Here is a 15299-nt window from a genome sequence, read left to right as displayed (position 1 = left end):
AGCCCTCACACTCACACATTCGTGCCCGATTTCTTGAGCCATGGGATTCTTTTATATGGTGGCTATTAGGGTTACACCATGTAACTCATAACTTTACCCATTCCTTATGCTCCATGGATTTTAACCTCCATGGAGTATCCATGGGTCACCCCATGGACTTAGTCCAACATAAGGAATCTTGGATCACAAGCCCACATATATAAGAATGAATGATTTACACAATCAACCCATATATTTTAATTAGTCTCCTTTTGATCACTTAATTAATTCCAAATTAATTCTTGATCAATACTAATTAAATAACCTTATTAATATATTAGAACTTATAATATATTAACCAACCTTAAGTGTTATTTCTCTCATTATAGTCTATCCAAATGCATGATGCCATGCAACCCAAATGGACCATGCCGGGTCGGGTCAAGTCTTACCAATTATAGTTATGGACTTAGACATTAATCCAACATCATGTTCTCTGACCCTTCGAACAAATATTGAAGTGTGTACCAAATCTCTTTTGCGGACTTGCACAATTTGATGTGCTCAAAGAGAGAAGGTGGAACACCAAACACCATTTCGGAAAAGGCAACTTGATCTGCATACAGCTTTTCAATATCATCAGCAGTGAGAGGTGCTTGACGTTGTTCATCCAGTCCCATGAGAGTTGCAGCAGCATCTCTAACAATGGTTCGAACTGGAACATGGGGACCTTCTTTAACGGATCTCCAGATAGATTCACATTTTTCTTTTCCAAGTAAAAATCTTTCCATTCTGACTTTCCAATGATCATACTCTTCAACAACTAGCAGTGGAGCACGTGTAGGGAAACCTACGCTATTTTCTATTTGCATTGAGTACATTTGTTGAGGATTGGAAGCAGCCATTGAAATTAAGATATCCTGAGCAAAAGTGGTATATAGAAGAACTTTTATCCTGAACACATAAATGATCGAAATACCAAGGTAATATCGAATCAACTATAATCTGTTCTTATGGATTCAAAGGACAACCACTCAAGCTCTGATACCAATTGTGAGAACAAGGATCTGATTGCACAGAGACAAGGCTCAAAAACTCAAACCTTGAGTTAATGCTTAAGATCAATGTCTGCTTCTGATTAATAGTTCCAGTCAAGTCTGGCAAGACCGGTCAAGACTGAATATGAGAATCAACAAAGTACTTCAAGTATTAAATATGAGACTATGAATATGATCAAAGTAAAGACAATAAATGAGCACAATGAATGTTTGAAAGAATGATTTGAGAGAAAGGTGCAAGTGAAGTAAATGTGAAAATATCTATCTTTGGAGAAAATAATTCGTCATTTGGTTTTGTCATTGAATGCTACTTAAATAGGAGAACAAGTTACATCGTACTAACCAAACACGTACATAGGACCGGATAATAGAGTTACTCCTGACACTCTGATTATCTAAGTTGACAAAAGAGACTAAGTCCTATGATACGTTACATCAAACTAAATGACAGAAGTAATTAATACAGACGGATAAACTGACTCGGAAGCGAACACCAACTAGGAACATCAACACTTGAACATTTTCTTTATTCCAGACACCAATTTGACTCCGGACCACAAGTTGACTCCGGAACACCATTCATTTCGGAACTGATTAACTTCAGAACATTCAAAAGATAGAGATTGCTAGAGGTTCACTTTCAGGTTCCAACACTAAGCCCAAAGAATAGCCCAATTCGGAAGCCCAAACATGTGAAGTCCATCAGACTGAGTACGCCCCAACAGGTACGCGCAACGTACTCGCTTGAGGGCTTGTACGCCCAACATTCTCACCAATTCATCCCAAAACTTGATTTCAAGACTTAATCCCTTAAGACATAGCTCCAAAACATAGATCTAACTTCTTTGAGTTGGATTATCACGTAAAAGTTGCTAACTTTGCGTTCATGCATGGCTAAATGAATCTCTTAAGCTTAAAGAGGACTTAACAAGTAACTTAATGCATGCATGTGACAAAAAATCACATAAAGCTTGCACCTTTATGCTCAATGAGTCCACCACAAGCTCAGATCTAAAAGAACAAACCCTTAAAACGTCTTAACTCTTCAATCAACCCAAAATGGTACCAAAAGCATATCAAAACACACTATGAGGAGATCTAAACATCTACAAGCCAAGGTATGAACTTGATACCTCAAAGAGATTGCAACAAGTGATATGATTCTGGATCTATGACCTTCCTTCCAAGCAAAGCACCTCAATCTTCAAAGCTTCCTTCACAATGAGTAGAACAACCATTAATAATAATCTCTCTCAAGGACTCAAGAACACCACCAAGGAAGCTTAAGGGACTATTTAGGGTTTTTAGAAGGTTTGGGGGCTGGTAAAGAGGCCCGCCCTAGGATCTTAAGGTGTTTAAATAGGGTACAATCCACTTAAATTAGGGTTTCATGAAATCCTTGTACGCCCAGCGTACAAGGCCGAAGCTTCGCGATCAAACTACTGACTATGCTCAGCGTACGCCAAGGTACGCCTTGCGTAAGGGTCCTCGCACGAGTACGCTCTGCGTACTCCCCAAGTACACCCCGCGTACTAGGGTTTTTCCCCAAAACCCTAAATTCTTCCAAAAGCCATAACTTCTTCATTATAAATACGATTCTGACGATCCTTATATCAATGAAAAGGTAACGAGAAGCTCTACGCTTTTATCATCTCATAACCGCCTTAGAATTTCCCGAATAAAAATCCTATTTCCATCAAATTCCGAGCTGACACTTTACCAAAATACCCCTTGGCTCCAAAACACAAACCGAACCCCAGATCATCTAAATTTACATCACCCACATCCAAAGTGGTCCAGGTCTCATTTCCTCAACGGTCCTAAGCCTGATAATTCTCGCTCTTTGGCCACCACCCCGAAATAGGAAACGATTCGAAACAAGGTGTTACAAAAACACGCATGTGTGGACCTTACAGAGGTATCCCCTCTCGTAGTCTTGAGGGTTGGGGTTTCACGGTGGGACAGGCTGCATTAAAATCTGCTACATGCAAGGTCACCAAACATGAGAAATCGTGCATGTAAAAACAACATGTGTTCATACCATTTGCATTTGATAAGTTTCGTTTCCTTGCGCTGGATGCGGTGGAGCTTCTTAATAAAGTACAACGGATAATGCATAGCAATGTTATATCCCCTAGATCTATGGATGTAGTCTTCAAAAGAATTGGCTTTACCATACAAGAAGGATTAGCGGCGCAACTTGTTGCCCGTTTGCCTTCTCATTCGTTGTACGATGATAACTAAGATTTATTAATCTACAATATAAGCTACAAGAGACAAATCAGAGTTTGTCAAAAAGGTTATTGTACCAATCTTTCTCATTTAGCTTGTAATGTTAGTTTTAAAAGTACGTTGCTATAATAGTAAAGCTTAGATCCTAGGGTGCATGTACACTTAGGATGATTTTTGATTGCTTTCGTTGCCTTATTTTAGTGTACAGTTGCATAGAAAACCCATCACTTAAACCATAAATCGCGAACTTGCCACTAAAGACATAAAATTCCTATTTTACCCTTTATGCCTAAGTACACAATCTCTTGTCTTTCTTCTCTTGAACCCACTTATCTCATCTCATAAATGTGACTTAGACTTATTTCGGCTAATCTCATGGAGCTACATCTTCACAATTCTTGAAATTTATCTAAATGACAAAATTACCCTTTTGGTCAAAAACTCTCTCAAAGTCAAATCCTTTCTAAATTTCGGGTTCTTACACATCCTTAGAAAGATCAACATACAAAAACATATTATTTGCATCTAGCCGAAATGATTCATATTTATTCTTTAAAACTCAGTTAGTACTAAATCTGAAATTTACCATTTTAAACCATTCATAACTAGAGTTATGTGATAGTCACAAGAAAAGATGTTAAATGGTTCCTCACTTTAGCACAATATAAAATAAAACGTGTACCTACCCAGAAAATTAAAACTAAAGGGTTAGTTTATTTCATGTACAATTAATGAGTGAACAATATGAATATTTCATAATATCTAAACTCACTCACCTACTCCTTATCAAATTGTTTCTCTACTCAAAAGTGTGATGGACTGTTGGTGATTTTATTGTCATCAAGTCTTTTAGTATAATCAGTTCATTTTTAGATATGATGCAAGATTGAAAGGTGCAGAGTCTAGGCTCACATAAGTTAATTTGATCTTGAGAACACAGGGTTTGGGGCAACGCTTTTGGTGGGATTCCAAGGGGAAAAGTCATTTGCACTGCTCTTACTGGTCGAAAAAGCAAGCAGAGTCAAGGGGTGTCTCCTTCGAGACGTGTAGGATAGTTTCCCGACATCGATTGAACTTTCCTTATAATCTTCTGCAAATTCTATCTAGTGAAAACATAGAACAAAGCAAGCATTTTGTGGTTGTATATTCGATTTTGCATAAAATTGAGATATTTGTTTTTTGGATTATCCCAAATCTGATTTTATGACCCAAACTTATAAGATCGAAATTATAGATTTAGGAAAATATGTATACACGATCCTTGAATTAGAAAAGTTCCCTTTTGATGTTAATTAACCAATTTATAACAAGAATTGCCCGTTTATGATATTGATCATATTCCTCCTTCAATGAATTCATTTCTCTTATCAATGTTATCTACGTCAGACACAAAACACATATTTTCTATACTTAAATTTGTGTAATTAACAACTTTATCAACTCCAAATCTTCTATAACCACTAGTCCCTACTGCAACATGATTCATATGGTCTGCTAAAGATTAATGTATGACATGATTAGATAACTATGGTTGATGTAGCATAAACATATACTAGCCCTTCATATAACCCGATTTACAACCAAGGCACAATTCATGATGCAAAGTCGCATGCGATAATGTGTTGTTTAACCGGACACAATGTCCACCGACTAGCCACGTCTAATAACAAGTTACATGACACGATTCAAACTAGAAACCACATCTGATAAACAAATCGTTTAATTACTTTTTAACAATAAACTTTCTTGGGCTAATTCTAGTAAATATAACAAAAGATGTATTTGCATTCCCATTAGTAAAATAGTAAATTAAAAACACAATCCACCATCTCAAACATAAACTTATTCAGTAACTATCAACTCTTAAATGCCAATTACAACAATACATTATATATGCAAAGACTTTAATTAATCCATTTATATAAATAAATCTTTATCTAAGTTAATGACTAGTTGATATTGGCCAAACTCTTCAGATTCATTGGTCTGATTTGATTATTACCTCCATTCCAAAGGGACTCGGACATGAGCTTATAAGTATGTTCTGAAGGATGAAAATAATCCCAAAAAAAGAAGTCATAAGGATTTGAACACTTATCATAACCGTCGGTCCCACATTGCAATATTCCGTTTAGAGGCCCGCCCCCACAACACGCCTTATATACATTGACAAAACCTATTCAAATTCACAAGAAAATGCATAAGTATTACATAAGTAAGATCACAACTTTCATTCTAAAATGAACATATATAATCAAAGATAACATGTTATAGAAAAAGTATACCATAAGATCCAGGGTTAGCACGTATATCTTGTGTAATGTTATACACTAGTCCATAAACACTAATTGCATCACGATACTTTCTAGGTATATCGTTTACCATATCTTCCAATCCCTTATTATAGTCTTTCACAACGTTGTTTATCTTATCTAAACATTGGTCAATATGTGCATCTGGTAGAAGAACTTTAGCAGGAATACACCCCATGGGGCCTACTGAGAAAATGGCGATCCTACGAGCTCCAACCTCATATATTTTGTCAAGGAAGTGGGAAACTTCTTTCAACATGTTGTCTACATATGCTTTTGAACTTATTGTGTGAGGTGACATGAAATAATTAAAAATGTCATTAGAACCTGATTCGAGGAAGAATAGAGAGTTTGAAATTAGGGTTTTGTGTAAGCGGTTTTCATCAATTAGGGTTTGGAGTTGCTGTAGTTGTACTTGGATTGGTGTTACCCCCTGTCCATAAGACATGGTTAAAATCAAATGAGAGAAGAAAAGAAGTGTTCAAGTAATATACAATTTGATGCCTTTGACTATTATGAATGACAATTAAACTCCTCTAATTATAAGTTTCTGTTGTTAAAGTTGTATATTTATTCTTTAGAGGTCATTATTTGGAATTGCTAATCTTAATTGTGGTCCATTTTATAATCCTCTTTTACGAATGATTCAGTTCTTCATGGGATTCCGTTGCCAAAACATAAATTCGGTATATATTTATCATATAAAACATAATTTTTAAATTAACATTTAAAGTTTAATAATATAATATAAAATCGAAGTAAGGTTTCGGTGATTAAATAAATAAGTAATTACAAATAAATCATTTTTTAACTTTCTTCTAATTTCTATGTCGTCATACAATTTGAAAATCATCAACAAAAAAAGGTTAATACTTAATAGGTCCGTTTAGGGTTATATTGCCCACGTTAATTGTTTATATATGCATTTATAGAAATAACACCAATTAAAATCATTATCTTACATAATTAAAAGCTTTTTCTTGATAATTATCAAACTTCTTTTACCAAATAAAAAATTGAAAGAAAAACAATTCCAATTTTTTTTTTCGAATAACACTTAAATAACCAAAAGTTGTAGATCAATACATAACCTCCATACCGATTTTATTCAATATTTGAAATTGTAATATAAATAAATATATATAATTGCGTATTGAAAGCACAAGTAATAAATTTGGTGATCTTACTACATTCTTGTTTGTATACGGCAAAACTCCACTTCCACCGCTGGCGAAGTTGATTCCATTGGCCGGAAAATCTTTCCGACTGCCGTTTGTGAACTCTTGATATACCTCTTGGAATGGTTTTTGGAGCTCAATCCCCAAAAATTGTGCTGCATAAAAAAATATTGTAGTTTTAGTCGCAATAAATAAATTTATACATATATGAGAAATATCAAAAACTAAATTTTCATTTTATCTTTATCTTTTTATTGTTTGTATGAAAAACAATAAATGAATATAAGTCCGGTGTTTTAACCGTGTAAAAAGGTGACAGATTTACCAATAAAATCTGCGACAGTTCGACCATTGGTGAAGCGTCCAGTGGGTTGGCCAAAGAAATTTGAACCGTATGGTGGAAAATTTGCTTGAGCAGTGCAGTTCTTGACAAAAGGGTTGTTACCTGGATCAAAAAGGGAGTCACCAAACACGAACACCGATTTAACAAATTCGTTGGCTGATGCTGAAATCACAAGAAATACACTAAGGAATATTATGATCAATTGTGGTGATCTTCCCATCATCTTAATCATAAATTGGTAACATTTATTTATTTTATTTTATGTTTGTGGAAATGATGTGAATTTGAAGCTAAATAGACTTGAAGAAGAAACAGAGGGAATATGTTGAAGAAAAGGAACAAAAAATGGCCAAAGAATGACATAGGAAATGAAACTGAAAACACAAGGAAAGTGCACCATTAGTTTGCCATTATTATCCCGACACTTGTAAAGAAATATTGATTGAAACATATGTATGGTGTAGTCGTTCTATAATACATAAATTTGATTGATTGAAACTAAAATAGAGATATTGTTTCTTAATTTTATTTGGTGAACGAAATCACATGTTTCATTTGGTTATTTGTTTGGATTTGAAAGTGTGCAATTTCATAATTTCAAATGAAATCATTAGGAATCAATCAACAATTCTGTTATATAAAGGAAATGTCTTATTCCAATGGTATTCGACTTTGAATCTATCATATAATACAAAAAAAAGCATGATTGGCATTGGCAATGATAATGGCAATGACAAGACCCGTATGGTTTTAAAATGTTAAAAAATTATATTGTTGAGATAATATAATATTGGTTCTTAGTGATGCATAATTTATAGCTAATGGTCGTGTTTGATATGCAGTTTTGAAAGCTTCTAGTTTTTAACTTAAAAATAATAATAATAATAATAAAATTAAAAAAAAAATCGTTTAGTTATTAGCAAAAACAAAAAATTCAAATCTAATAACTACTTCAAATAACGTTTAACAAAAATCTTTTTTATAATTTTACAAATTGACCTAATTACCTTTTTTGTAAGATCAATGACTTTAGATAAATTATTTTATGTAATTCTAAATCTTTTAAAAGCTTCAAACTATTTTTGTCAAACGTTTATATACAAATAAAAACTATAATTTCTAGCTATAATCTATCAATTTCCAAAGCATGCCCAATATCTCAACTTGAGTTTATCCACTCATTAGGTATGTTGCCAAATGTTATAAATATAAAAAATACATTTTAGTTTATTCATTTATAATATTAATACAATTATATTTCCATAAAACGATTTAAAAAGTTTGTATTAACTAAAATTACAGTTTACTAGGATTATATTTTACCGAAATATTTTGAGAATAAAGCAAGTTAGAGACAAATTTAGGTAAGAAATTCCATCAACTACCAAAACACCATGTCTATCACATGTAATGTAACCGACAAGTTCACAAATCATGAACACCTACCTCAATTACCATACAAATCAAATAAAGTCCAAGTCCATACATTTACATTTTTATTTATACACACCAAAACCAAAACCAAAAATGAAAGAATCTGAATCGTATACACAAATCATTGTTTATAGTAACCTCCCCCACCCTGATAAGGAGGAGGGTAAGGTTGTTGACCCTATGCAGTACTGTGTGGCCCCTGCCAACCTGAGGGGCCATACTGGGGTCCACTTGGACCCGGTTGTTGGGTCGGTTGAGGGGGGTAAAGATACCCCCCACCAACACCACCACCACCACCACCGCCGCCGCCGCCTCCTGGTTGTGGTGGTGGTTGGTGGTAGTAAGGTGGTTGAACACTGAGACCGGATATTTGTCTTTGGACGTCTTCCACCATTTCACGACACTGCATGCTTCGCGTCATAGCAAAGTCACTTGCTTGTTGTTTTATGTTGCTGATTGCTTCCTGCATGTACAATAATTATAATATAAAAATATAAATTTTAATGATTAGATATATTAATATTAATTATTATTAAAAGGTTTTTGTTATAACCTGAAGAGTAACATAAAACTTCAGTCCTTCATTGATATTCTCTTTGATTTCTCTATACTTGGCTATAGCACCTTCAATCTGCTTATAACACTTCTCAAAAGAAGCTGCACACCAAATGTAATATAAAATAAACAAAAAAAAATGATAAATATTAAATATTTTATTAAGTGGATGTGGGACCTACCCGTGTAGTCCTCAATGTTAAAGGTGCTTGCAAACTGGTTGTTTTGTGCCTATATATGGAAGACAAGTAATTAGAATTCGTTTTTTTTTTTTTTTTTTTTGTTGAAAATGAAATAAGAAAGAACACCTGAATATGAAGCAATAACTGCTCTTGAGCCTGTAGATTTTTTGATATTTCTTCACATATATTATCATATTTTGTTATCTCTTTTCTAAAAAGATCCTCGTATGAACCAGTAGATGTCATCAACTTTGGGAGTATATCATCCTAAACCCAATAGACACACAAATGCAAATAAAACCATTATTAAAATAATATCCACATCAAACAATCTTTAAAAAAAAATGTATAAAGATAAAACCATTTATCTCATCAAGAAAAATAAATACCTTTGTCTTCATATCTTTAAGCATGTCCTCTAGACCTGCCCTTTGTGCACCCAATGCCTCTAATTGCCTCTACAAAAATCACCACAATATATTTTAAATAAAAAAAACAATTAACAATTTTATGCCATAAATATAAATGATTCCTTTTTATGTTACCAAGCTCTGCTTCAGGGCCCCTACTACAGCATCTTCATTGGCATCCAAAGACATTATTGGTCTTCCCAAACTTGGAAGGGCAGATTCTATCTGGAAAAAAACAAAATGAAAAACAATGATGATTTACAACCACAATTGCCTGATTTAAAGCATATAAAAAGTCAACAATTTAGTCAAAGTTCAAGAAAGCATACTGGACGAGTATCTAGAATAGCCATGAGTGCCATGTGTTGCCTTACAGATCGATCAATTTTTCCATCACTATCTGCAGCTTGCTTCAGATTTGCAGCAAATCCATTTAATCGATCTTGTAAATTCTTAGTCAAAGTATTTGACTGAGGTCTAGTCCATCGTGTCCCAATTTGGTTTCTAAATTGTCCATCTTCTGTTGCTTCTTTCTCAAGTAACTCCTCAGTTTGAACAACCAATTCATGGTTTACTCTTCTTAGATCATGAAGCTGTTGAAGCTCACCTTGTAAGCCAGTTGGACCTCCGCTAACTTGCACCGCTTCCACATCTTCCCATAAAGCTGGTGGCAACACAGAATGTCCTTCTAATGCAAGAATCGAATCAGGTAAACTCATCTCTTTGAGGTGGACTCTAGCAAGCTCACTCCCTTGTTGGAGTTTCTCAGCTTGAGTTCTGATGACATCATCCACCATTTCAGTGTATCTAGAAAGAGCCTTTGCACTATTGTCAGGTACAAGAGTAGCAAACATCTTTACTTTACTTGCATCCAATACGTCGTTCATGTTCATTGATTTGACCAATGAGAATGCAGGAAGAGGGGGGAGAGAGTTAACTGGAGGTACTCTTAAAAGATAGACTCTGTCGTTCTCTTTCATTGCCCTATCTAAATTGATGTTGAGTTTGGTTTCTAGCTTGTTGATTGAATCGAGGATTTGTTGTGAAGTACCCCTTGGATATGACTTCTTGGCTTCGGATAATGCAGTGATGCCACTGTTGATTCGTGCTATTTCTTCACCGATTTCTTCTTTTTCATGAAGCTCTAGGCTATACCTGTAACAAGCTTCTGCATAGAACAGAGTTGCCTTTAGCTGAATGTGAGAGATCCATGTCTTGTCGAAGTGTTGATTGAGTGGTGTGACATTTAGTGCAGCTACTGCTTCCTCATAGTAGAGACCCGCCTATATTTATGTAAACTGTTCTATAAGACTGTAACCAAATGCAAGTACTCTTTTCTTTGAGTTTGTTGATCAAAAACTGCTTAGAATAACTTTTGATGCAACAACAAGCAATGCAGAAGGATTAAGACGCTTATATGGGACTTATACAAGCTATTAACAGCAAGAAAACCAACACTTACCTGTCTTGAAATCTTGGCACAAACCCCAGGAGTGCTTCCTTTAGCAATTGTGTTCTCAAATACACATTCCTGCGCTTGAGCAAGCATCAACCTCTCCAACATCCCCGCACACTCCATTGAAACATCCACAGTAGTTGAATTACCAATTGACGCCTTTGTTGCCGCATTATCCCTCAAGTAAGCAAACGCACCCGCGGCTGCTATAAACGAGTGCGACGCTTGTCGTCTCCCTTCCACCGTCGAACGATCACAAGCCAATCCGATCTGACTGTGCACCGCGCCCAAATTAAACAAAATCGCGGCCTTCTCCAAGTGAATATTCTGTTGCGACGCCTTGTTCCTGTTCTTAAACGCATCATACCACGTGAAGGTCACAGAGTTCACATGATCCTTGTCAGGAGAGATTGGAAACCTCGATTCAACAGTGGTTAGGGCTTTGATGTAGTTCTGGAGGAGGTCGCGACGGGTAGAGAGGGAATCAGCGGCAGAGAAGCGTTCAATGTTGTTCCGCATCTCCTTTAGGGTTTCGAGGTCGTCTTCTAAATTCTGAGCCTCGCGTTCGGAGTAATTGAAGACTATGTAGTTGCGGAGAGGGCGGTAGAGATCGACCGCGACGGTTTTCTTCTCGTAGATTGCGAGCATGATGTTCGTCGCCGACGACGATGGAGCAGCCATAGCTCAATGAATCAGTCGATGATGGTGACTAGCAAGTCAATGAATTTCATACAGATTATTGCGCTCCAACCAGCGTCGTGATTGATCTTGCTTTCTGCGATCAGAGAATAAACGATGATCTTCGATCATTCCAACTTCCATGTCAGATGGATGAGAATTGAGACGGGCCGATACTAAAAAAAAATAAAAAAATAAAAAGCCCATTACAAGTTTAATTAAGATTCTAAATGAGTCGCTTATCGATGTTGTTTATTTGGCATAATGTTTTAAAATAAATTAAAATTGAATAAAAAGAATATTTTCGGAAGTTGAATCAAATTTCATATATTGTTTTTGATATAATGTTTGGTTGGCAGAAAATTGAACTGGAGAGATTCTTTTTGATTGGTAGAAAATGAAATTGTAATCCATATAAAATGACAAAATTACCCTTTTTGTTTGTTGTGCTTAATTTTACTTTGTTTTCAATCTTACATGGAAAGATATATTATATAACTATAAAAATAGTAAATTTTCATTTTATTAATTGATCATTCATGTCGGTGGAGACGGAGGTGGTAGGTGGTGATGGTGGGTGGTAGTGGTGGTGATTGTGGGTGGTGATGGTAGTGGTGGTGGCGGTGGCGGTGGTAGGTGCTGCTGGTGGTTGGTGTGGTGGTGTTGGTGGTGTCTGTGGCGATAGGTGGTGGCGGTAGTATGTGGTGGTGGTGGTAGTGGTGGAAGTGACGGTAAGTGGTTGGTGGTGACGATGGTAGTAACGATGGTGGCGGTGGTAGGTGGTGGTGGCGGTGGCGGTGGTGGTGGCGGTGACGGCGACGGTGACTCTGGGGCAGTAGGTGGTAGTGACGGTTGCAGTGGTGGTGGCGATGGTAGGTGAAGATGGTAGGTGTTGGTGGCAGTGGTAGTAGGTGGTGATGGCCAGTGGCGAGGCTATATGAAGGAAGATGGTTCCAATGACCTACCTAATTTTTCTAACTTATCTAAAAATTTTGTGACCTACCTTAGAAAAAATTTAGGACCTACCTTACCAATAAAATCTTTGAATTTGTATAGAATTTTTTTTATAGAAAAGTTAGTGAACCATGTGGTTTTCTATTCTAGACTCGCCACTGGTGATGGCAGTAACGGTAGGTGGTCGTGGTGACAGTGGTAAATGGTGGTGGCAATAATAAATAGTATTGGTAGGTGTGGTTGTGGTGGTGGGTGATAGGTGGTGGTGGCAGTGGCGGTGATGGTGACGGTGATGAAGGTGGTGGTGGGTAAGTGATGGTGGCGGTGGTAATGGTGGTGGGTGATGGTGGTGGGTGATGGTGGTAGAGGTTATGTTGTGAAATAAAACAAGTGTAATAAGGTAAAATGTCATTTTCCTTCATAGTATGGAATTAATTCCATTGTCTTCTTGAACGAAAGTGTTTTCCCTATTCAATGGAACGTTTTTTCATTTAAGATTCCAATTCCATCATGCAAAGTTGAACCAAATACTGGAATGAGATGGAATTGGATTCATTTTCCCTCGAATTTCATTCCATTCCAGTGAACCAAGTGCACCCATGACAAGTTACTACTTTTTTCAAGACGCGATTTAAAATGAAAAAAAAAACATTTTGAAAAGAGCTCGTGTCATATCACGATATTGGCAACGAAGTCGTGTCTCAACGTCGTGTCGCGCCTTAAAACCTTGAGTTTAACAACTCATGTAATATAAATAAAAAGAAATATGGATAACTTGCCTATCATTATCGCCAAGTGTTGCCAACCACTAAATGTTACGAAGAGTTGATGGTGGCGATGGGTTAGAGGTGGAATCAACAATAGCATTTATCCTCATCAACACCGTCAAAAATATCAACAATTGTCTATCCACCATAAAGTGTTATATTTTGGGTTTAAAAATATCAATAATTACTTTGATAGTTTCTAGGATTGTGATTGCAATCACTTTTCAAAATCTGTTATTCGGACCCTTATGCATGGGGTATCATGAAATCTGATTTGGGATAATCCAAGAGAGACAATTTAGAAGTCATGCCACTTCCAAATACGAAACACATAAATACATTGTTGTTTTTGTGTTCTTGATAAGATGGATAAAATCAAAAAATAGATTTTCGGGTATCTAGAAGCCAACCCAATTCTGGAACTTTTCTAAGTTCTTATAAAGGATGGAAAAGTGGTTAAGGGTGGTTATACTCATTTTTGGTGCCAAATATGATGGTTAGAAGAGTGGGTATAAGACATAACCAATTGTTACATCATAATGATGTCACCACTTATTTTGGTGGGAAAAGGCATGTCCAGAGTCTTTCTTGATACAGAAATCCGTTTTGGTTTTGGGGCGCTGCACTGAGCCCCACAAGGGAGCTTCCCTTGACCCCGCTTGGGGCACTGCCCCTTGGAACCCAATACCCAGGGGCACTGCTCCGGACCCCTGTATTCCCAAGTTCACATTTATCATTCCCTCCAAAAACACATTTGAATAAAAAAAATAGATTTCACGGTTTAATACAACATTTCAGACATTAATTCTTATCTTAGTTCAATATTTTAGACACTAATTCACAACTTAGTGCATAAAAACACATATTCACATCTTAATAACTTACTGAATGTCATTGACGCATTTCATTAAACACTTTGTGTGCACCACATACATCAAATCCATAATCACCATCTTTTTTTAAAGTAGTTAATAAATTTAATGACATTTATATTAGTTTTATCAGCTACCAATGTGTGATTAAGTATGTAACCCATAGATGATACCGATTCATGATTTACTCAACATTTTTCCTGTTTAGATACAGTCCCTGCATGAAGAAGAATGAACCAATTAAATAATTTTTTTACTCATGCAAACTAATATGATTATTGTGTTGACATGAGGAGTATATTTAAGGCCTTCCATTGACGTTTGATGCTTAAACTCAAGCCAACCTTGATTGTTTTGATCACTTAAAGAATGAAGGCCGGAATTTCTAGGAGCGTAACCCTGACAACATGTAAGTGTTCAGATAAGAAAACTTATGAAACTGAACAATTCCTTGAATATTTGTACAAAGTACATGCTATTAGAGCATCCAAAATGATGAGTTTAATGGGAGAGTTAAATAATGAGGTGACAAATCTAGTTTTCATTCAATGGATAAAACTCTACCATTGTGAGATACCACATTGGCATTCAATAGATTTGGAGTTCAATAACCATCAAAATATTCAACGGGAAAAGGAATGTTTTTTAATTCTTAAACATATACTATCAATTAGCTTTTGTATTGTTTTACTGAACTTTGTAGAGTTCAATGCATTTTAAAAAAAAATTGATTGAGTTGTATGGGATGTAGAAAGATGATGTGGCAATCTATTGAACTCTATGAAGTTAATACATTGTGGATGCCCTTAATTTTTAAGGATTCATATGTTTAATTAATCGAAATCACTTGTGTCCTTTAAATGTATTAGTTGGACATGGATCACCATAA

The 15299-nt window shown here is 35.8% G+C and overlaps 2 protein-coding genes and 1 pseudogene across 3 annotated transcripts; 1 reads left to right on the top strand and 2 right to left on the bottom strand.

The window, feature by feature from the left end:
• Positions 1-5063: 5063 nt before the first annotated feature.
• LOC145133601 (GDSL esterase/lipase 6-like) lies at positions 5064-7536 on the bottom strand. 2 transcript variants are annotated; one of them, XM_079068529.1, is made up of 4 exons: positions 7085-7536; positions 6772-6914; positions 5555-6014; positions 5064-5445 (listed from the first exon to the last, which is right to left on the bottom strand). In XM_079068529.1, exons 1-4 carry the CDS (start codon positions 7332-7334, stop codon positions 5219-5221), a joined length of 1080 nt encoding a protein of 359 aa, XP_078924655.1. In that variant the 5' UTR covers positions 7335-7536; the 3' UTR covers positions 5064-5218. The 2 variants fall into 2 exon arrangements, with proteins under 2 accessions (XP_078924655.1, XP_078924654.1); XM_079068528.1 differs by having other exon boundaries at positions 5068-5445; positions 6769-6914; positions 7085-7524.
• A 996-nt stretch (positions 7537-8532) lies between these two features.
• On the bottom strand, positions 8533-11981 carry LOC145129905 (vacuolar-sorting protein BRO1-like). The gene is made up of 8 exons (XM_079064739.1): positions 11146-11981; positions 10013-10966; positions 9819-9908; positions 9663-9731; positions 9400-9540; positions 9274-9322; positions 9090-9193; positions 8533-8999 (listed from the first exon to the last, which is right to left on the bottom strand). Exons 1-8 carry the CDS (start codon positions 11818-11820, stop codon positions 8715-8717), a joined length of 2367 nt encoding a protein of 788 aa, XP_078920865.1. The 5' UTR covers positions 11821-11981; the 3' UTR covers positions 8533-8714.
• A 1105-nt stretch (positions 11982-13086) lies between these two features.
• LOC145130479 (shikimate kinase 3, chloroplastic-like) overlaps positions 13087-15299 on the top strand; it is a 44610-nt pseudogene continuing 42397 nt past the window's right edge.

The sequence above is a fragment of the Lactuca virosa genome, chromosome 8, assembly GCF_052849685.1.
Source record: "Lactuca virosa cultivar CGN04683 chromosome 8, Lactuca_virosa_CGN04683_v6, whole genome shotgun sequence".
Classification (NCBI taxonomy): Eukaryota; Viridiplantae; Streptophyta; class Magnoliopsida; order Asterales; family Asteraceae; genus Lactuca; species Lactuca virosa.
This window is presented reverse-complemented; position numbering and strand designations above follow the sequence as displayed.